General features: G+C 44.6%; 1 protein-coding gene and 1 long non-coding RNA gene across 2 annotated transcripts in view; one reads left to right on the top strand and one right to left on the bottom strand.

Moving 5' to 3' along the window:
* Window positions 1-23,776, bottom strand: part of LOC309560041 — a 156,877-nt gene that overhangs the window by 76,278 nt on the left and 56,823 nt on the right. The window lies entirely within an intron of this gene.
* The window catches only part of LOC309560037 (complement factor B-like), a 117,220-nt gene that overhangs the window by 37,691 nt on the left and 55,753 nt on the right, over window positions 1-23,776 (top strand). Inside the window, exons 7-10 of the mRNA XM_082263540.1 lie at window positions 14,449-14,590; window positions 14,935-15,066; window positions 15,668-15,760; window positions 19,984-20,121. Coding sequence (XP_082119666.1) covers window positions 14,449-14,590; window positions 14,935-15,066; window positions 15,668-15,760; window positions 19,984-20,121 — 505 coding nt within the window. The remainder of the gene's footprint in view (window positions 1-14,448; window positions 14,591-14,934; window positions 15,067-15,667; window positions 15,761-19,983; window positions 20,122-23,776) is intronic.

The following is a 23,776-nucleotide window of genomic DNA, read 5'->3' as shown; positions in this document are numbered from 1 at the left end:
GTGAAAAAATGATGCAGCAGGCTAGTCCATTTCATTGCAACAACTCAAAATGGTACTCAGTAGTTTGTATGGCCCCAACGTGCTTCTATGCATGCCTGACAACGTTGGGGCATGCTCTTAATGAGACAATGGATGGTATCCTGGGGTATTTCCTCCAAGATCTGGACCAGGGCATCACTGAGCTCCTGAACAGACTGAGGTGGAACCTGGCGGCATCAGATGAACTGATGAACTGAAACATAATGTCCCAGAGGTGTTCTATTGGATTTAGGTCAGACGAGCATGGGGGCCATTCAATGGTATCATTCAACGGTATAATTTCCTTCATCTTCCGGGAACCGGCTGCGTACTCTCACCACATGAGGCCAGGCATTGTCATGCACTAGGAGCACCTACGTAGGATCTGACAACGGGTCCAAGGTTATCATCCTGATACCAAATTATCTAGCCTGTGGTCTGTGCGTCCCTCCATGGATATGCCTCCCCAGACCATCCCTGACCCACTACCAAACCGGTCATGCTGAACAATGTTACAGGCAGCATAACATTCTCCACGGCTTCTCCAGACCCTTTCAAGTCTGTCACATGTGCTCAGGGTGAACTTGCTCTCATCAGTGAAAAACACAGGGCGCCAGTGGCAGACCTGCCAATTCTGGTGTTCAATGGCAAATGCCAATCGAGCTCCATGGTGCCAGGCAGTGAGCACAGGGCCCACTAGATGACTTTGGGCCCTCAGGCCACCCTCATTATGTCTGTTTCTGATTGGTTGGTCAGAGACATTCACACCAGTGGCCTGCTGGAGGTAATTTTGTAGGGCTCTGGCAGTGCTCATCCTGTCCCTCCTTGCACAAAGGAGCAGATACCGGTCCTGCTAATAAGTTACTGTCCAGCTCTCCTAGAGTAGCTGCCTGTCTCCTGGAATCTCCTCCATGCTCTTGAGGCAATGGCACTTATTTATGTGCCATCCTGGAGGAGTTGGATTACCTGTGCAAACTCTATAGGGTCCAGGTATTGCCTCATGCTTCCAGTAGTGACACTGACCCTAGCAAAACTAGGGAAAAACAGTCTGAAAAGATAAGCAGGAAAAAAATGACATTTGTCTCTACTGGAAAACCATTCCTGTTTTGGAGGTTGTCTAATTGTTGTCCATCTAGTGCACCTCTATTTAATTTCAATAACACCAAAGCAGCTGAAACTGATTAACAACCCCCTCTGCTACTTAATTGACCAGATCAACATCCCAGGAGTTTAAATGACTTGATGCTATACTTTTTTAAAAAGTGTTCCTTAAAATTTTTTAAGCAGTAAATATATATATAAATATATATATATACACATATTTATACAGTATCTCACAAAAGTGAGTACACCCCGCACATTTATGTAAATATTTTATTATATCTTTTCATGTGACAACTCTGAAGAAATGATACTGTGATACAATGTAAAGTAGTGAGTGTACAGCTTGTATAACAGTGTAAATTTGCTGTCCCTTCAAAATAACTCAACACACAGCCATTAATGTCTAAACCGCTGGCAACAAAAGTGAGTACACCCCTAAGTGACAATGTCCAAATTGGGCCCAAGTGTCAATATTTTGTGTGGCCACCATTCAGGGCCGATCCTAGGGTAACAGACGCCTGGGTGCAGAAATATTTATGGCGCCCCCCGTGTGGGCGTGGTCAGCTTACTAACCCCTCCCCTTTCCTAATGGGACCTGGAGGGGGTCTCTCCAAGGAACACAGAGAGGGACTCTGTTAGAGAGTCTGTTAGAAAGAGCCTCCACCAGGCCCCATTAGAGACTACAATGGGGTTGTATCATGGGACCTGGAGGGGGGTCTCTCGAACAGAGGTCATCTCTGTGTGCATTTTAAAGTCTATGTTAGAAAGACCCCCCCACCAGGCCCCATTAGAGACTACAACGGAGTCTAATGGGACCTGGAGGGGGGTTTATCTTATAGAGGCCCTCTCTGTGCCTATTGGAGAGTCTCTGATAGAAAGAGTCCCCTCCATCCCCGATGAGAGACTACATTAGAGTGTCACCGAACAATAGAAAAATAAACAATATTATATTAATTAATAGCACTTTGATGCCCAGGCCCAAGACTAGAAGACTTCACTTACCTTAAATAATGGGTACTGGGGCTGGCTGCTGGTCCTGGGGCCTGGCTTCTGGGACTGGGTCCTGGCTTCTGGGGCTTTTCTGCTGGTCCTAAGGTCTGGCTGCTGGGGCTGGCCTGCTGGTTCTGGGGTCTGGCTGCTGGTCCTGGTTTTTGGGGCTAGGCTGCTGGTCCTGGGGTCTAGCTGCTGGTCCTGATTCTTAGCTGCCTGTCCTGATTCCTGGCTCCTCTGTGGTGTGTCGGGCTCTGTGGTACGCTGGGCTCTGTGGTACGCTGGGCTCTGTGGTGCTAAGCTGTGTGATATCTCAGCGGGGCTGCGGCTGTCATTGTGAGAATGGCGCCTCCATAGTCCCGACTCACAGGCGGAGTGATATCAAATGCACTCTGCCTGTGAGAGGAGGAGCCGTACAGAGAAAGCAGGCGGCTGCAGTAGAGAGCAAAGCTGCTGCTTCCTCTGTACGGCTCCTCCTCTCCAGGGCTGGTGCAAGGATTTTTGGCACCCTAGGCAAAATAAAAATTGCCCCCCCCCCCCCATATGCTCGTGAATGTGCGGCACAATGCGCATTATTAGTACACATACACTTCCATAAGCCTAAAATGTTTTACTATGCATTAAACTTCAGTCTAAGTTACAGTCAGGCTCGGTTTCCACTAGTGCGGCTACGAAGCCGTGCTACTTCTAGCGCGACTTCGTAGCTTAAGTTGTTTGCGGCTTTCAGTGAGACTTGTCCCTCATTATAGAGGGAAGTCGCACTGAAAACGGCTCAAAAGTAGTGCACGAACTACTTTTGAAGTCGCCGCAACTCAAGACGCGGCAGTGGAAACAGGCCACATTGAAAACAATGGCTTTTGACTTGCTGTGCTACTTGACATGTGTCAAGTCGCACTAGTGGAAACCGAGCCTTAGACCATGTAATGTAGTACACTACACATACACTTCCATAATGGGTAGTATACGGACAGGCTAGATAGGGTAGTATACGGACAGGCTAGGTAGGGTAGTATACGGACAGGCTAGGTAGTATACGGACAGGCTAGGTAGGGTAGTATACGGACAGGCTAGGTAGTATACGGACAGGCTAGGTAGTATACGGACAGGCTAGGTAGGGTAGTATACGGACAGGCTAGGTAGGGTAGTATACGGACAGGCTAGGTAGTATACGGACAGGCTAGGTAGTATACGGACAGGCTAGGTAGTATACGGACAGGCTAGGTAGTATACGGACAGGCTAGGTAGGGTAGTATACGGACAGGCTAGGTAGTATACGGACAGGCTAGGTAGGGTAGTATACGGACAGGCTAGGTAGTATACGGACAGGCTAGGTAGGGTAGTATACGGACAGGCTAGGTAGTATACGGACAGGCTAGGTAGGGTAGTATACGGACAGGCTAGGTAGTATACGGACAGGCTAGGTAGGGTAGTATACGGACAGGCTAGGTAGTATACGGACAGGCTAGGTAGGGTAGTATACGGACAGGCTAGGTAGGGTAGTATATGACAGTGGGATCAGTGGCAGTGCTGGTGGGGGATGGGGAAGGGACTTCTTTTCCATGTTGCTCATGAGTAGGGCAGCCCATTGAAATGAATGGGCAGCCCTACATGTGATGCATAAAAACCACACCTGCGCTTGTGTGCAAAAAAAATGCTAAACTGTGTAAATTCAAAATAACAGATTTTCTCCAAATATGTAGTGTTCATAGAATTGCACTGCCATGTAAATGGCTGTGAACACTGTGCTCTGCTCTATTTATTGAGGACAGTTAACTTGTATTGAGTGGTTAGGTAATCTGGGGAATTAGACTTTGATAACAGAGGGTTAATGGAATGGTCATAAAGTTTCTTCACATTATCTGGACATACACAGAGTGGGGGGGGGGGGGGGGTGTATGTAGTGATAGTAATAGCTTAATCATTCTCATCTCCCTGCAATCAAATCCTCCTCATTAGTGCTGATGTAAAACGCCAGCTTATCTCCTTAAATTTACTTTTCTTAGAACATCAGCTCACCCCCTCCTTGCACAGTGTCAGCAGAACCCACCTCCAGGTTCTCTGAGCAGACACTGGAGATGAGGGGGGGGGGGGGATCTAAAATCAGGGCACAGATGGAATGTACAGGAGATTTCTGGGAAAGATAGAAAAAAAAAAAAAGAGTTTGAGAGCTGTAGTGGGACAGTCACTGCTGTGGGCAAGTATGTAACATGCATGAGATGATAGTGTGTGCACGCCAATGAGTACTCACTTTGGCTCTGTGGTGTCTGACACTAGCAGCAGTAACACCTCTGCCGAGATCAGCTCCAGCCCTCCACATTCAGCCCTCACGAGCCAGCTGAACTTTAGTCTCCGCCCCCCGGCCAGGCTCCAAAGACAGCCCATCTGCTGATGCTGCTTTGTGTCCCAGCTCACTGGAATGCACCATCTGCCCGAATGGACGGGGGGGGAGACATGGAGCTTGTCGGTCCAGAAGTCCCCTTTCCTTCTGCTGTCCCTAACCCGGACAATGAGGAGGGGGCACCTCCGGCGCCCCTGACTTGTGTGCACTCTAATAGAAGCGGCCCTGCACACAAAACTGCTAGAAAAAAATGTGGGTGTCAATTTGCCTCCCCCACTGTCGCCCCTCCCCTCAGCTCACAACTACAAAGGATATAGCAGGCAGCTCCGAGGCTGCAGTGAGAGACTTGCAGTCGGGAGAGGATAGTGCGCCCCCCACCAGGCGGCGCCTGGGCGCACTGCACCCTAAGCACCCGCCTCGGACCGGCCCTGCCACCATTATTTTCCAGCACTGCATTAACCCTCTTGGGCATGGAGTTCACAAGAGCTTCACAGGTTGACACTGGAGTCCTCTTCCACTCCTCCATGACGACATTTCGGAGCTGGTGGATGTTAGCGACCTTGCGCCTTCTGTTTGAGGATGCCCCACAGATGATTAATAGGGTTTAGGTCTGGAGACAGCTTGACTGTAGGCAAGACACACTTGTCTTTGTACTCCTTACCTGGTTGTTGCCACACAAGCTTGACACCAGGGGCGTAACTACAGGGGTTGCAGGGGTTGCAATCGCTACCGGGCCCCATGCTCCAGGGGGCCCGGTAGCAAACCAGTGGGTGAACTTCCAGGATCGCAAAGGTCACACTTGCAACCGGACCCTGGCATTGCACCACTGTGGGGAGGCCCCAAGATTGCAGGAAGGGGGCCCACAAGATTGCAGGAAGGGGGCCCACTGCAGAACTTGTGAAAGAATCCTGCTGCGGGACCGTAATAAAAGGCCATGCAACAAGTGTAAAGAGCTCCAGGATTAGTGGGAAGAGCCCTGGGCTTGAAGGTAAGGGCCCCGGCCAGGGGTCTGGGGGGCCCTTCACGGTTTCTTGCATCAGGGCCCTGAAGGTTCTAGTTACGCCTCTGCTTGACACCCTCTGAACCAAATACATTTATCTTGGTCTCATCAGACCACAGGACATGGTTCCAGTAATCCATGTCCTTTGTCTGCTTGTCTTCAGCAAACTGTTTGCGGGCTTTCTTGTGCATCATCTTTAGAAGAGACTTCCTTCTGGGACAACAGCTATGCAGACCAATTTGATGCAGTGTGCGGCGTAAGGTCTGAGCACTGACAGGCTGACCCACCCACCCCTTCAACCTCTGCAGCAATGCTGGCAAACCTCATAAGTCTATTTCACAAAGACAACCTCTGGATATGATGCTGAACACGTCCATTCAACTTCTTTATTCGACCATGGCGAGGCCTGTTCTAATGGAACCTGTCCTGGTAAACCACTGTATGGTCTTGGCCACCATGCTGCAGCTCAGTTCCAGGGTCTTGGCAATCTTTATAGTCTAGGTCATCTTTATGTAGAGCAACAATTCTTTTTTTCAGATCCTCAGAGAGTTCTTTGCCATGAGTTTTCTGTCTCTAGGACAGAGAACTAAACCTTCCTACTCCATAAACTTCAGATACCATATTTCTTTGATCTCAAATTTATTAGAACAAGCCAGGTGAAACTACAAATTGATAAAAATAAACATCAATCAGTACAATATTGCATACAACAAAGAAACAACGATCTATAATACAAGATGGGATAACAAGAACTCACTTTTTAGCTCTCTCAGGGGTGATGGCGCGAGATTTAGAAAAACATGTCTTGCTGCCCTGCTGTATTTTCTCAAAATGGTGACTGATTCACTTCCTGAAGAACTTCTACCCAGAATGCTCTAGTTCCTAACAACTTTATTTAACACATTCTGAGTTTACAATATGCAGAACAGCTGAAGCTATACCAGAAAGGAACAGTAGACGGCGCCTGCGCTCTGCATATAACTAACTTGTGTGAATCTAGAAAACCCAACATGTTATTTTAAACAACATAAACACAAGTATAGTGAATAAAGTCTGGTGGACAGAACATTGAGGTGCCATGTTGAACTTCCAGTGACCAGTATAAGAGAGAGTGAGAGTGATAACACCAAATTTAACACACCTGTTCCCCATTCACATCTGAGACCTTGTAAAACTAACAAGTCACATGACACCGAGGAGGGAAAATGGCTAATTAGGCCCAATTTGGACATGTTCATTTAGGGGTGTACTGCCAGCAGTTGTTGCCAGCAGTTTAGACATTAAAGAGGTTGTAAACCTTAGAATTTTTTTTTTTTTTAAAAGTACACCTGAAAGACAAACACATAATGAGCTTGTATGCATGTATCCTTCTTCCGGGTTCGCGGCATCCGGCTATCAGATTGGCTGGATCCGCGATTACGTCACTCCCGCGCATGCGCATGGGAGCCGACGGTCACAGCAAGGGGCTCTGAAGGAACGGCACCAGCCCAGCGGCCGTTCCTTCAGAGCGCATGCGCCAGTGATGTCCAAAACGGTACATGTTTAGGAGATATTTACAGTACCTATAGGTAAGCCTTATCATAAGCTTACCTATAGGTGCAACTTGCAGAGGAGGGTTTACTTCCTCTTTAAGGGCTGTGTGTTGAGTTATTTTGAAGGGGCAGCAAAAGTACACTACACTACTTAACATTGTAGCAAAGTGTCATTTCTTCAGTGTTGTCACATGAAAAGATATAATAAAATATTTACAAAAATGTGAGGTGTGTACTCACTTTTGTGAGATACTGTGTGTGTGTGTGTGTGTGTGTGTATATATATATATATATATATATATATATATTGTGACAGGAAGTCAGGTAAATCTGGGAATGTAGTCACTGAGAGGAGACACATTCCCACCTGCTTTGAAGGGTTCACTGATACTATAGGGTGTTGGCTGCAAAAAGAGCCAGCAGGAAGTTGAAAACCATTCAGCTGTTCAGAATGAGGAGATCAAGGCCTCTATAATTTGTCCAGAGAAAATCTATTGAGTGCTGCCTCCTGTCGCCGTGTAGGCTGGGAGAGGAGGACAGACATACGTGTACCTCCCGACGCCGTGTGGGCATGGGAGAAGGACTGCTGCCGCCTGTCGCCGTGTGGGCTGGGAGAGGGGGACAGTCGGATGTGTGCCTCCCGACAAGCTGGTGAGCATGGGAGAAGACCCCCTAAAGCGATGTGAAGCTAAGGAGGGTAACCACGAGTGAAGACGTCTCAAAGGTGAGAAGACAAAGTGTTCCATGTGAAGAGTGTGAAGAGTAAAGGGACCTGTTAAATGAACTGTGTTCAATGTGAAGAATCTGAAGAGTAAAGGATCCTGTTATAAATGAACATGTGCTGTGTGAAAGAAAACAAAGGGACATGTTCAATGGACAATGTTTGTGCTGTGTGAAAAGCAAACAAATGGACATTTGAGTGTCTGCTGTAGGATCAGCAGTGTCGGCCCAACAGTAGGTTGGAAAGACTTCTTAGGTAGGTTCCAGCGTGAGAAGGTAGCCGCCCACAGAGGCAAGGATTTATTTTGTCTTTTATTTTATTTTGGCTGTTTTGACGCTTGCAATTGTGTGAAGTAAATTGCATGAATAAATTAGTCTTGTTTTCAACCTCTGCTCGGCTATCTCTCTGTGAAAACGCACCCCCAAAGGGGTCATCCACGCCTACCACCGAGCTAATCCCTTACATATGGTGGAGGTATGCAGTGGGCATAAGCAGAGATCCCTGCAAGGAAGTGCAAATGTTTGATGAACTTTGTCTGGTGCATGAGATTGCACAATCTATGTGTGCAGGAGAGAAGATCCTGACAGGAAAAAAAAAAAAAAAAAGTGTTTTAAAGAGACAGGGGTCTCAAAATTTTTTGATGAACTTTGTTGTGTCTGGTGCAAGTGACTGCACAAACTGTGTGTGCAGGAAAAGAGATCTTGCAAGAGAGAGAAAAACTACATGTGTTAAAGAGACAGTGGTCTGAAAATTTTTTGCTGGACTGTGAAAAATTTGTTTGTGGAGTTATTGAAGATGGGGCGTTCAAAACGCCTGAAGAATGCAAAGATAGATGAAATGAGAGACCGGATTCTATGGATGGAGGGGATGTTACCGTCTGAACCAGCCCCATCCATGCCTAAAGAGAGTCTACTAAAGAGGAAGGGTGTTGTCCCTAGCAACACTGATGAAACTGCTATGGAGACGCAGTGTGCTCAGATGAAAAGTAAACCCAAAATGGGGGAGATGCTGAAACAACGGAGCTTTGCAGCTCAACAAAAGGCTCACCAAGAGAGCATGGCAGGCTGGAAACAGAGACGCCAGCAGCCAATGGAGGCCATCGGTTTGGAGGAAACCGAGTATGTGTGCAGGGCTGAGTTGGATGCCTTGCAACGGAAAATGGAAGAAAAGGAACAAGCCTTGGAATTGCTTAAAATGGAGCATAGAAACTTGCAGGAAATGAATGAACTACTCAAGTCTCATGTGTTACAGTGGGAAGAATCCACTGCTCTTCTTTTGGTCGAGTTGCAAAAATGTCAAGACACTATAAAGGAGAAAGATACCATCCTCATGGAAAAGGAAATTGAAATTCAGACTTTGCAGAAGCAAAGTATGTGTGAAATGTTGGAGTTGCGTAATCAGCTGGAAAAAAGTCTTCAGTGTTTGGAAGTTACAAAAATAGACCTGCAGGAGTCGCAGGAACAGAATGTCGCTCTGAAAACGACATTGTCTCTCAGCGACAACGAGAAAAGTGAAAGAGAGGCTAAATTACTGAGTACTGTGTATGAGCTCACCACTTTGAGCAATGTGGTAGATGAATGGCGTGCGGACTGTGAAAGTTGGAAAGGGGAAGCCCAACGTGTCCAGCAGCAGTTAAAGGAGAAAGAAGCCTGTGTGGCAGAATTACAGTCTCATTCCCAGAAACTAGCCAATGAGGTGAAGGCTCTTATGCAGGGAAAAGGAGATTGTGAACATAAGAGGGAAAAAGTAGAGGCACGGCTTCTGGAATCGCAAGTCAAGGTGTCAGAAGGTGACCGATTGTGTGCTAAGCTGTTAGAGAAGGCAAACCGATTGCAGGTTGAGTTGGACAGTGTCACAAATCGGCTTTCTCAAGCAGACAGCAAATCTAGAGAAATTGCGGAAGATTTTTCTATCTTGGAATCGCAGCTGCAAGACACGCAGGAACTCTTACAGGAAGAGAGGTGTCAAAGGCTGAGTTTTAGCACAAAGCTCAAACAAATGGAAGATGAGAAAAATGGCTTCCTGGAACAATTAAAAGAGGAGGCGGAAGCAAAGAAAAACCTATCAGAGCAAGTCGCAACATTGCAAGCTCAGATAGCGGATATGAAAAAACGCATGGAAGAAAGCGTTGGTTCATTACAGTGTGTTGAAGATGTGAAACAGAAGTTTGATCAGATGCTTGGTGAAGGGAAGACTGTGTCTGCAAAATATGCAGAAGAACGCGCCCGTGCAGAAACGGAGGTGCGTGATAACGAGAGCAAAGCCCTGTTCTTGGCTCGCTCTTTGGAGGAAGCTCTAGAGTGTAAGGCTGAACTAGAAAGTGTTGACAAACAGCTGCGTACAGAAATGGAAGAATTGGTCAGCTCCAAGGATGATGTTGTGAAAAGAGTTCAGGAGCTAGAAAAGTCTAAGCGAGCCTTAGAACAGCAAGTAGAAGAGATGAAGATTCCGTTGCAGGAACTGGAAGAGGAATTCCAGGCAACAGAGGATCTGTCCCAAAGAGGGGATAGTGTGCCTGATGCAGTTTTTAAAAGGATCAGTGTTTTGGGGTCTGTCCTGAGTGAGCCTCAGAAATGTGATGACATGTGGCTTGAATCACCCCTTTGGAATAAACCGTTCCTTCAAAAACTTCAAGCATTGGAAAATGTATCATTAGAACTTCAGCAAACAAAGGAGCTGAGTAAGAAATGTGATGATTTCTCAGTTCAGGCTGAAAACCTAGTGGGGAAAACTAAGGCTGTTGGTGAAAACGTGAAGCAAATGAATAAGTGCCTTTCAGGGAGTGTTTCCAAAATGGAACTGGTGAAAGACGGGTGGCAGAAGTTTGATCGTGATCTTGAGATGCATTCCATGTGGAATTCAGATAGAGAAAAAGAACTAGGTGACCTTGAGCGGTCAAATAGTTCAGCAGAAAGTGCATTGAAGAAACCTGTAAAAGAATGTGTTGCAGTTCCATGCTTCTTCACTGATGCAGAGAGGAGGTCTATAATGGATACCACCCAGATCGCTGGGTTCAACTGTGTTGTTGCCTTTGACCCCTATGTTGGTGGAAGGAAAGTTGATAATGTTCTGATTGGCTACTTCTGTGAAGAGTTGGGCAAGAAATATAAACTGGATATCAAATCAAATAGTAGGCCTTTACTGCGACTCGCTCAGGAGGGCGAAATATATAAGAAGTTGATGAGTGCAAATGCTTCAGATCTGCCTCTGAATATAACATGTTTGGTGAATGATATTGATGTCTCTGGAAAAAGGAACAGGGGTCACTTTGAAGAAATGGGTGACAGCCTGGTGTTGCAAATGAAAAATCCTCTGCACAGCATCTTAGAGCAAGCTAAACTCAAGAAACAAAGAGTCAATGATTGTGTACAGCTGTATGGAGAAGCAACTCCAGTCACAGAGGGACGTCAAGAGTCCCTACTTGGAACAAAGCTTAGTGAAGCAGAGGTTCTCAAAGTTTTGTGGAAAACCTTTATGGATTGCAGAGAGAGGCGGCTCAAGAATGTTGAAGACATTAAGACTAGCACAATTGAGTTGCCTATGGATCACGGTCCTCCATGGTGGATTGGACAGACGGTTATGAGGGACAAGCTGTCTGACATTTATGAGAAAGCTGTCAATGAAGATGACAGAAACGAGAAGGAGCAAAATTATGCCAAAAATGCAGTTGAAGAATGTGTATATGAGATGAGAGACAAACTGTGTGGCATTTATGAGAAATCTGTCAGTGAAGATGACAGAAACAGTTTCATCCGGAAGCTTGAGGATAATAGGAGGCTTATCAGTGAGTCAGCAGTGCCTGACACATGCGTGCCTGGAAATATGTGTCCCAACCCTAGGGTTGAAACAAGAGGGGGGGGTATGTGACAGGAAGTCAGGTAAATCTGGGAATGTAGTCACTGAGAGGAGACACATTCCCACCTGCTTTGAAGGGTTCACTGATACTATAGGGTGTTGGCTGCAAAAAGAGCCAGCAGGAAGTTGAAAACCATTCAGCTGTTCAGAATGAGGAGATCAAGGCCTCTATAATTTGTCCAGAGAAAATCTATTGAGTGCTGCCTCCTGTCGCCGTGTAGGCTGGGAGAGGAGGACAGACATACGTGTACCTCCCGACGCCGTGTGGGCATGGGAGAAGGACTGCTGCCGCCTGTCGCCGTGTGGGCTGGGAGAGGGGGACAGTCGGATGTGTGCCTCCCGACAAGCTGGTGAGCATGGGAGAAGACCCCCTAAAGCGATGTGAAGCTAAGGAGGGTAACCACGAGTGAAGACGTCTCAAAGGTGAGAAGACAAAGTGTTCCATGTGAAGAGTGTGAAGAGTAAAGGGACCTGTTAAATGAACTGTGTTCAATATGAAGAATCTGAAGAGTAAAGGATCCTGTTATAAATGAACATGTGCTGTGTGAAAGAAAACAAAGGGACATGTTCAATGGACAATGTTTGTGCTGTGTGAAAAGCAAACAAATGGACATTTGAGTGTCTGCTGTAGGATCAGCAGTGTCGGCCCAACAGTAGGTTGGAAAGACTTCTTAGGTAGGTTCCAGCGTGAGAAGGTAGCCGCCCACAGAGGCAAGGATTTATTTTGTCTTTTATTTTATTTTGGCTGTTTTGACGCTTGCAATTGTGTGAAGTAAATTGCATGAATAAATTAGTCTTGTTTTCAACCTCTGCTCGGCTATCTCTCTGTGAAAACGCACCCCCAAAGGGGTCATCCACGCCTACCACCGAGCTAATCCCTTACAATATATATATACATAGTGTATATTATATTTAATCTAATTGCACTAATGATTTATGCAGTGTTTTTTATATGTTCACATATTTTTGCTGTGTTACTGTATAAATTATTTTTTATTTCTGTTTGATATATTTACTGATTTACTTAATAAGGTATTTTAGAACATAGAGCTGGCTGGTGCTGCCACTAACTGCCTTTTCTAGCACCACACTTAGCTAGCCATAGATGGATAGAATTTCGACCAATGTGTGGCCATTCCTGCTCGATAGAAGCCAATCTAACAATCAACTTCTGTCGAAGATGAATGTTGAAATGGTGGAAGACTTTTGTCGATCAGCAACTGCATTCAGTGTATTCTAACAGCAGAGAATCCCACTGTCAGAATACAATGGCACAGCGGGTAGCATTCTTCCATCCACCTTGCTTGTGTGGATGGGGGAATCCGTTAAATATTTTTTTGTAAAAGAAATGCGAGTCCTCTATGGCCAGCCTTACATATAGGGCACATAGACCGAAGTCGGAAACTGCAATGGTGTATATGTCATTAACTAGGTAATCCGTGTAGAGCTGCTGCACAAACAGAATGTCAATGTCCTATTGGGGGCTGCACTGAATTTCCCAAAAGGATAAGGTAGGAAGCAAATCTGGTGAACCTATGTTGGTGTTTCTAGTATGAAATCAATTTAGCAACAATGTGGAAGGAACGTGCTGGCATAGTGGGCTCCAAGTAGCAACCATTTAGAAAAAGGAGACTGTCTGTGAAGGCTCTCATTGTATGGTATGGCTGGTAGTAGTTAGTCACATTCAACTAGACGTGTTCTATAATGTTGATCATATCTCACTTCTCACCAGAGCAGCTTTCTTGTATTGAGCGTCAGAAACTTTCCCAAGCATATTGTAGCCAACTTAATGGACAGGGACCTTAATCCAATGACCACAGAATGTTGATTGTCCAAACACCTGTAAGGTAAACCATTAGATTTTACACTTGCCTTTTCCCTGGCTTCTGCCCAAAGCACCTAGGTGAGGATTATCTAATCATCTTTCTGGTGGGATCCAGGGGAATGTTGAGTAGCCCAAATCTTACTGAGAAGAAGATCCTACACTGTACTGCAGCATCTTCACACAAAATTTGGAGTACTCAGCACTCTCCAGGATCTTGTTGGCAGGAAGATGAATTCATGCCCTGTACTACAGAAGCTGGGGTCACAGTAAGTATATCATCTACATTTTTTCCCCTACAGATATATTAAGTCTATGTAGCAAGGGGCAAATGGGGGCACTTTTAAAAAGCAGACCTTGGGTGGAGATGCAGTATATAGTTTTTTTTTTTTTTTTTTTTTTTTTTTTAAAACAACTTTTATTTTAATACTTTTACATACAGATAAGAATGCTGGAAGGAAGTATACAGACTTCAACATAAGCAATTATAACAAAATCGATTAAACGAAATACCATCCAGTCTATAGACTGGGGGGAAGATAAAGGGAAGGGGGGAGAGGGATTGGAAGTGTGAAAAGGGAAAAATCTCACTCCCCCAAGTGCATGATCGATGCACGTCCCTTTAAACAGATAAAGAGAGTCCAATAAAACCAACTACGGCTGAATCTTTCCTCCTGTCCTGAAGCAAGGCTGTAATGCTTTCCATTAAGCGAATTTTAGCAATTTTCTTAAACCAAATGAATAGCGATGGGGAGGTATACCCTTTTTCAGATTAACAGTATGCAGACACGGGCAGCATTCAACAAGTGGATCAACAAAGAATTTTTATAGCGTTTATTAGAGAGGTCAGAGTGGTGCAGTAGTTACCTAGCTGGGGCATGGAGACATTTTAAACCTTTCAGATTACTATAGCCACACAAGTTGAACAGTTAAGGCTTATTACACTTTGCCTATCCTCCTTGTGCTTTACTTTGTTGTTATTAATAGGAATTGTAATAACTATATGATCTGACAATCTTTGACTTGGCATTATATCTTATATTAATGTATACATATGTTTGTTTGTAGGTTTCCAGCTTTGACTTTACACCTCGGTATTCAGTCCTCACCTATGCTTCAAAAATAAAAAAGATTGTGACTCTTTCAGAGTCTGATATCAATACAGAACCTGAAAACGTTATAGAAGCAATTAAAAATTTTAAATATTCAGGTAAAGTATTAGCTGGATTATTCAATTACCAATTCACAAAAGAATGATATTTAACTTATATGGGGAGCCTGGTGACTGAGAGAGCTCTTTATTCTACTCTGACATGTTGCCAAAATTCTTCCTATGTCATTCTTGATGAAACTATATGTTTATCTGTGGTTGAAGAATCTCCAAATGTCTCATGCTGGGGTTTGTACTTCCCTTACAGCTGGTGGGGATGTATATATTGCCTCCTCCCATAGCTGGAAGACCATCATGTGCCCAAGTGCTATATACACTATATCACTTTTCAGAAGATGTCCTTGTTCATGGTTGTTTTTTTTTTTCCATTTATACTCCCACAGAACATGATGATAAACAAGGAACTAATACACGGGCTGCCCTTCAGGAAATCTATAATCAACTGTCTTTGGATAATGAAAGAAACAAAGACAAATTTCTCGACTATTCTAATATTATTATACTTATGACTGATGGTAAGTGTGTTGTCCAATTCCTGAAAATCTCATCAAGCTCATGCCCTGCTTTTGATAACCTTAGTCAGTCCATTAACTACTACTGACAACTATAGTTAGTCCAGGGTCTACAGTACACCTGACAACCTTAGTGTTGACTGGTCTACTCATGACAGCCTTAGTCAATCCATGGTCTGCCCATGACAACCTTAGACATTCCATGGTCTACTCCTGACAACTTTAGTCAGTCTATGGTCTATTCCTAAGAACCTTAGCCAGTTCATGTTTTACTCTTGACGACCTCCTTTATTCTACAGCTTACCACTGATAACCTCCTCCTTTTCCCTCTTTATTAGGACCTGCATTAATCAATATTTTGCTCCTAATAACCATCTTTCATGTCTTACACCTGACATCCTCTGTACTTCAATGCGCTACTCCTGTCAATAGCAGTCCATGTCCTATTATTAAAGTCAGGCATTGTCCTACTCTATATAATTACAGTTAGTCCATATCTTGCTCATGACAATACCAGTTTGGCCAGCAAGCCTTCATCTCCATAACAGTACTATCAGTGCTTCTGCCTCCACAAAAGAATAAACCTTTTTCCTTTACTCAATAGGAAAACATAATATGGGTGGAGACCCATCTGTGGAAGTAAACAAGATCAGAGAATTTCTGGATATCAGGAAGGACCATCGTGAAGATAAACTGGGTATGTGGCATCCTGGCTGTAATGGAATCAGACAAGCACCACTCATAGATGGTTGGGCCTAAAGGGCTTTTAACTTGCCATCTAACTTTAAAGGTTCATTAGATTGCTATCTCTTTTGAGGACACAATGTCCTTTGAAACATAAGTGTCCAAATCAGAGCCGGATAATGCCAAGGCAATATATGCAGGAACTTACGGCCTAGTGAATGTCCAATGGACACAGCTACAACCTTCATGCTTCTGCAGTAAACCAAGGGGATAGCATGATTGGTCAAGACTGTACACCTGTCTGTCACTTCACAATTTAGGATGTACATGTGTACTGGTATCTTAAAGGGTGAGCCATGCCAATACAGTCAATGAATATTGCCGCAGGTGTGGTTCCGGACATGTTACAAGATGAACAAACTATGTGGCATTCTCAGCCCACTTCCAGTCTATAGTAACAAAGTTCTCGCCAAGCTCCCTACCATACTAAATGCAGAAACATATACTGTATATGGACACCAAGAGTAATGTTTTCCTAGGGCCAGTGACTCTGTTGTATAAAACTTTTATTTTACTGTGCAAGTGATCTGAGCTCTGCACTGAACAAAGGTCCTGGCAAACTCCACTTAAATATGCTTTACTTTTAATTTTGCTGTTGTTTCTTGTCTGTTTATATCTTTTTCCATACCATTTTTCTTTTATTTTCATTAAATCAATATTTAAAACTATTTAAAGGCATTGTACACTTTAAAATGTTTTTGTTGTTTTAACTAGGTTTTAGGCCTTATTCACAAGGGTGTACTACATTGTATGCCCACGTGAGGGCTGTGTTTAACTGCAAGGGGGTGCTCAGATGTTCCATGCATTTTGGATGGATAATAGGGTTTCCATCTGTCCAGATTTGATGGACCGGATCGGATGTCAGCGGACATGTCTCCACTGACATCCGATGCCCCATAGAGATGCATGGGGCATCCATTCAGATCCGCCTGGAAAAACGTACAGGCGGATCTGAACAGCCCGCTAGTGTGAAAGCGGCCTAACTCTACTATAGACTGTGTGCACAGGCAATGGTGATTTGAAACCACATGGTCAATGTACATTTTATGCTAGTGAAAAACACAAGGTGCATGTTGGAAGGTTTACAATCCTTTGAAGCCAGCATCCAACTGGCTTCAAAGGATTGGTTTCATGGCAACCAATTTTTCCAGGTTACCGCACACTCATAGCCGTCAAAACTCTCTGCTAATGATCTGTATTTAAAGATTTAGGGGTGCCTTTTACCCACTCATATAGAACCATTACCTTCTCTCCTAGTATTGCACCAGTGGCTGTAGGGAGTCTGATTGCTCTGTGACAGGTTTCCCTTCTACAGCTAGTGCCTCACCCTTAGGCTAGGTTCACACATGTCTGGTGCGACTTTCCCCTCCGTTTTCACTGCAAGTTTCCTAAGCAGCTATTCTGCGGTTTGGCTGAGATTTTAGATGCATCTCAGGTGCGGATTTTTGGAGACGGCGGCCATTGACGTCTTTAACTTTATCTAGTTGTTCAAGGAAAAGTGCAGCCAAAGCTCGTTTGGCTGTATTTCTCCTGTGGATCATAGGAGTGCACTTTTTTTTGTAGTTCGTTTTGCACTCCTGTGATCCCTTTTCGGCAGACCACGGTCCAGGCTCGGGCAAGATCGCGACACTGGGGTTGGGTTTGGGATCCGCCCACATGCCTGGATCGGCTCCTGATTTACCCTCTCAGCAAGCTGCTGAGAACCTGAGCTGGCCGCACCTGCTCCAGTGAGCGAGGAGGGGGCAGAGCAGAGAGTAGTAACTGACAATCACCAGCTCTCTGCTCGGAGAGCTGTGAGAACCAAACGATCTGTGGTGTTAGATCACTCGTTTCTCAGTGTTAGAGCCGGTGGGCGGACAGATGCAGCATCAGACTGATACTGCATCCACTTAGGTAAGTATGATTCTAAAAAAAACCCAAATCCCATACTTCTCTTTAGGAAGCGGAGCGGGAAGCTGGCCGCCACGTCCTTAACAAATGGATGACTCATCAGCTGTCAGCGTGCTTCCCCGCTGACTGGTGAATGCAAAAAAAAAATCATTGGCAGCATTAAAAAAATTGTGCTAAAATTAAAAAAAAATTGTGTGGAGCCCCCCAAAATCCATACCAGACCCTTACCTGAGCATGTAGCCTGGCAACCCAGGAAAGGGGGGGGGGGAGGGTGGGACGAGCAAGCGCACCACCTCCTGAACCATACCAGGCCACATGCTCTCAACATGGGGGGGTGCTTTGGGGCTCTGCCCCCCTCCACACCAAAGCACTTTGTCCTTATGTTGATGGGGAAAAGGGCCTCTTCCCCACAACCCTGGGTGATGATTTTTGGGGTCTGTAGGCAGAGGGCTTATCAGAATATGGAAGCCCCCTTTAACAAGGGGGTCCCCAGATCCTGGCCTCCCATGTGAATGACTATGGAGTACATTGTACCCCTACTAATTCACCAAAAAAAGTGTCAAAAAGAAATGAAAACACAGACATAGTTTTTGACAATTCATTTATTAAAATGGTTGCTAAGCCACTTTTATAAAATCATCCCCTCTCCTCTGTAATATAAGATCAAGTGTCTGTGTTACAGAAAAAATTTGCCGATCTATACCTATATCAGTGTGGCTCCTGGCGCTCAGCTGACTCCTCAGCTCTTTTCTCTGCCCGGCTGACAGCTCCATTGGGCAGGGTCCAGCACTGCCGCTGACATCAGCATGGGAGGAGGGGTAGAGAGGAGAGCGAGAGTGGTCACGTGATTGCAGGATCCGCTCTGATATAGGTACAGATCAGCATATTTTTTTCTGTAATAGAGACACAGGGGCACTTATTGTTATATTACAGAGGGGGTGGCATGATTTTAAATTAAATATAAGAGCAGCAGGAGGGGAGGGGCGGGCACTGACACAAGTAGACAGGCAGGGAGGGGAAGGGGGGTGAGAGGAGGACAGTGAGAACAGTGCAAAGTTGAAGATGACGGAGGCACGTAAACTTACAGAGGGGTAGAAACTGGGTCAACCAGGTTTTTTAGGTGATACAGGGGGGCAAATGACACAGCACAAGCGCTGTGCTGTGCTGTGCTGTATAACATGCCTTGAGGGAACAGGATCTTTTTTTTTTTTTTTTTTAGAGTAACAAACGCTTTATAAATTAAAAAACATTGTTTTCCAGGGTAGATCCATTGGAAATCATGATGCCTGCCACCTGAAAAAAGACCCTGAAAAAAAAAAAATAAATAAAACCTTGACCCACACAAAAGGCTCTTGCTGTCTGCCTACTCTGCCGTGTGACAGTTCTTAAATAGCTTAGGAGCAGGCCACCTAGCGACGCCACCTCGTGGCACCTCCTGTGACGTCACCAACTGGTGCATGCTGAGTTGATGTCGTCACAAGGGGGCCGTGTGGATCTTAGGGGGGGGGACCCCGACAAGGCACCCCATTATCTGTGGACCTAACTCTAAATTTTGTAAGTCTCCAGCAATGGAAGCACATGCATTTATTTGGACAGGTTTAGTACCAAGGTTAGCAATCACTGACCTAGAGTATCACAAGGGTCGAGGTGTTTGCAAGGTCAGGGCAGTTCCAGAGGACAAGCATCATTCAGCGACCCTTCTGGGGGTAGCGTTACAATGACAAGGCTCAATAAAAAATTGCTTATGTGTTGCTCTTCTATGCTAGGAAAAATATCACGCTATACTGGAAACAGCGGGCTCCTCCCACGGTACAGCAGTGGAAGAAGCTAGTGAATTCAGTGATACCTCTGTATCGTGATACATATGCTCATAGAGGTTGCCCTAAAAAACACGATAGAGTCTGGGCAAGATGGCTGTCTGACCCCTCCACTGCCATGGTGGATTAGCTCCTGACCTCGCCACCCGGCTTTGGCTTTGCCTAACCGGAGTAACCTCCTATGGGGTCCTACAGTTGTACTACCTCTATTATTCTGGGCATAGTCCACCACCCCCTTATTTGGGGGATTTTATCATTCCTTGTGATATGCTGCTTCCTCTGATCTTGACCCCTACGTGGGCACTGAACTCTCATTTACTGTTTCAATGATTGTTGTATTGGGAGCCGAATGTACCTGTTTTGTTGTTTGTTGTTTGTGTTCAAAACTTTAATAAAAAGATTAAAAAAAAAAAAAATAGCTTATGGCTTGACAGCACTTATAATGAGGCCAATGTTCCCTTCTACACAGATATTTATGTGTTTGGCCTGGGTGATGACATCAGCCAGGATGAGCTTAATGATATTGCCTCCAAAAAGGATCGAGAGAAACACGTCTTCCAGATGGAAAGTATAGATGCACTGAAGAAGGCCTTTGATGATATAATTGGTGAGTCATTTTCTTAATCATCTATATAAAAGGAAATGTCACCAGGAAATGATCTTACCTCATGTTCTTATCAAACAACAAAACAATTGCCAAAACTACCCGTATGTAAGGTACACGCTATGTTGTTAAAGGATATATCTGGGTAAAAAACAAAACATATTTAGTATTCTCAACAATACATGCACGTTTCCTTTCGTTTTTTCTCTTAAGTAAATTATACAATCACAGAAAAATACAGTACCTGTTGATCCTGCCAAAAATTAAATGATTCCCATCACTTTGTGTACATGTAGCTGCAGAGCTGGGAATCTCCTTTCTTTATATCAGCATGGGGGAACTGCATGCTTGTTGTAGTGTACTGTTTGTTTCACATGTGGGTGAGCACCACCACATGGCTGGTGGCCAAACTACTTCACTGGGGCCCAGCATACAGAAGGATAACATCCAGTGACACCTGTCCCGCCACTGACTTCTGAGTCACTTTGAGGGGAATAGTGCTTGCCACTGATTGTCATCCATCTGCTCTTCACAACACAATTTGCTCATTACTCGTGTTCAGTCCAAAAATAAAGAGGGGAGCTGCCAAACTTGTTTTGCTATCTCTCACACACATGTGGTTCCAGGCCCAGTTCCGTGGAGAGTTTCATTCCACAGTGGGCCCTAAGATAGGGACTTAGGCACTCAGTAAGGTGCGCCAAGTACCAAGCCACCACTGTCTACAGAACCTCTGTCACCAGCCTCCACCGATCCCTCTCCCAAACTGGCTGTACCTCCTTGTCACTCCTCACCTCATAACCTGAAGAGTTAACTAGTGTTGAACATTTCATTCCCCAGTTCTCCAATACTCTGTAAAGCACACTCTGTTCCAAAGTAATTTAGACCAGATAACTTCGCCAACCAGTATGTGGGTAGGGCAGGGGTTGTGAAGTGATAATCACGTCCTCAATGTTTCCCTTTTCATGACCAAGCAAGGGTCACATGAGAAGCCTTTCCCAGGGTGGGTTCTTCTGGGCTATGCTAGGCACTTTGAATAGGGTCACTGCCCTTTACATGGGGTACCTTTTATTTGAATAGATGACTGAACTCTAGTAAACTCCTTTGATGTAAATATCCACCACCACGGTCACTGAATCATTTAGGAGGGACCAGCTCCACCTGTCCAGTGTATTACTGCTATGTCACTCCCAGTAAATATATGGGGTTCGTGCACCTAGCGCTGTCTCTATGCATGCACTTTACCTAACTCTTCCTCTTCTATACCTGTGTACAGGCAGGGGATCTCTGTGGTGCTGATCTACTCCTGTTGCTGTGGGAGACAGACCACTAATGGAGGGAGTGCCGACAACTCCTCCTGCAAGAGGGTATCCCACCTGTCGCTTACGACAGGCTGCTAGAGAAACCTTCATTACCCCTCGTAATCACTGATATCTTCACACTGTATTAACCCTTGTACCATTATCCTTATACTTTAATGTGCTTAGCTGACCTGAACTGCAGGCTATGTGCCAGTTACTTGCATTGCTCCCCTTACAGCCAGGCAAAGTTCCCTTTCACATGGGGTGGACTGTGGCTGCAATTCACTTGCTCAGCAGGGGATCTCTCTACCAATCCCTGATAAGCAGGTGGATGACAGGTCCATGTCCATTGGCAGCATTCCAAAATTACAAAGAATGAAATAAGAAATGTAAGAGAAAAATTATGGCAGCTAAAATAGAACACGAAAGGCACATAGCGGAAGAGAGTAAAAAAAACCCCAATAAATTCTTTAACTATATAAATAGTAAGAAAGTGAGACCAGAACACATTGTCCCCATAAAGGACGACGATGGGAATCTGGCTACAAAGGACAGAGAGAAGGAGAAGGTGCTAAATAAATTCTTCTCCTCAGTCTTCACAAAGGAATTGGGGGGCTACATTAACCCAGCTTGTAATGTTAAAGTTAATAACATGTGACAGGAAGCACCCTCATGGTTAACAGAAGACAGACTTGAAAAACTTAACATAAATAAGTCCCCGGGTCCAGATAGCTTACACCAGAGGGTCCTTAAAGAACTCAGCCAGGTGATAGCCAGACCATTGTTTCTAATTTTTATGGATAGTCTACTGACGGGAATGGTACCAGCTGATTGGAAAAAAGCCAACCTGGTACCGATATTTAAAAAAGGGCCGGGATATATCCCGGGGAACTACAGGCCGGTTAGCCTAACATCAATAGTCTGTAAGATATTGGAGGGGGTGATAAGGGATTATTTACAAGACTTTAGTAATAAAAACAGTATCATTAGTAGAAATCAGCATTGATTCATGAAAAAACCCTCTTGTTAGACCAATCTATTAACCTTCTATGAAGAAGTGAGTTGCCATCTAGATAAAGGAAGGCCTGTGGGTGTGGTGTATCTGGAGTTTGCAAAGGCATTTGATACAGTTCCCCACAAACGCTTACTATACAAACTAAGGTGCGTAGGTATGGACCATAGAGTGAGTACCTGGATTAAAAGCTGGCTGCAGGGGCGAGTCCAAAGGGTGGTGATAAATGGGGAGTACTCGGAATGGTCTGGTGTGGACAGTGAGGTCCCCCAAGTATCTGTCCTGGGACCAACCCTATTTAATTTATTCATAAACGACCTAGAGGATGGGATAAACAGCTCAATCTCTGTATTTGCGAACGATACTAAATTGAGCAGGGCAATAAATTCTACGCAGGATATGGTAATCTTACAAGATGACCTGAACAAAATAATGGGATGGTAATACAAAAAAGGATGGTGATATCTGCGCTTAGAAAAAACATATAAACCATAAGTGATAAATTAATAAGGCAGCCAGCTAAATACAGTAAGTAGATTACAAACTTATAGCATAAATAAAAAAGATAAAAGCAGCGCCAAAAATGAAGATATTAAATATAAATGTCCAGGATATTGTGATACAGTCCAAATTTTTATAGTCCCATGTAGAGGCAATAAAGAGGGGGAGCACATCACATGGGCCTTTATAAGGAAGTGTGCCAGTGATTGAAGTTGCTGATTGATCTTCAGCTTGTACCATGTTCCTGTGATCCTTGTTCTCTTCCTTCTTATTTACAACTGACCCTTAAATGGGCATGTTTTGCGGCTGTTTTAGGGACTTCCGGATTGGGGTTGTTGCCCAGTGGAACGCATTTGGATATGTATTTCTGCATGTGTCATTTCCAGTTATGTTTTTGTTAATATAGCCTGTTTTTATTGCTTAATATGTATTTTAACATTTGGCCGGCCGGTTAGGTTTATAATCAATGCTCCATCTGTTCCAGTATTCTTGGGATATTTATGAACGTTGTGTTCGCCCCTTGAGCTTCCGGTTTCTGGTGCCTGCTGAGTGGAGGGCATTAGTGGTTATTTCCGCTTTTGTCATTTCTGGCATGTTACTATTTCTGCGTGCTGATGTCCCTACAAGCTCCGCCTCTAACTATGTAATTTCCTTTGACGACACGCGTAAGGCGACACAACTGATGGAACGGTCACCACGCTTTTTACACCGCGGTTCATTTTATGATATGCCTTGATTCTTTCACAAGATTGTAAGTGCAATAATTTTATTTAATAAACGCCTGTTTGTACAGTCTGCACTATTGTTGACCCTTATTTTTTGAGTTAACTTGGAGATGGTTTGGAGA

This window comes from Pelophylax lessonae (genome assembly GCF_965119305.1).
Source record: "Pelophylax lessonae genome assembly, chromosome: 7".
NCBI classification, from domain to species: Eukaryota; Metazoa; Chordata; class Amphibia; order Anura; family Ranidae; genus Pelophylax; species Pelophylax lessonae.
This window is presented reverse-complemented; position numbering and strand designations above follow the sequence as displayed.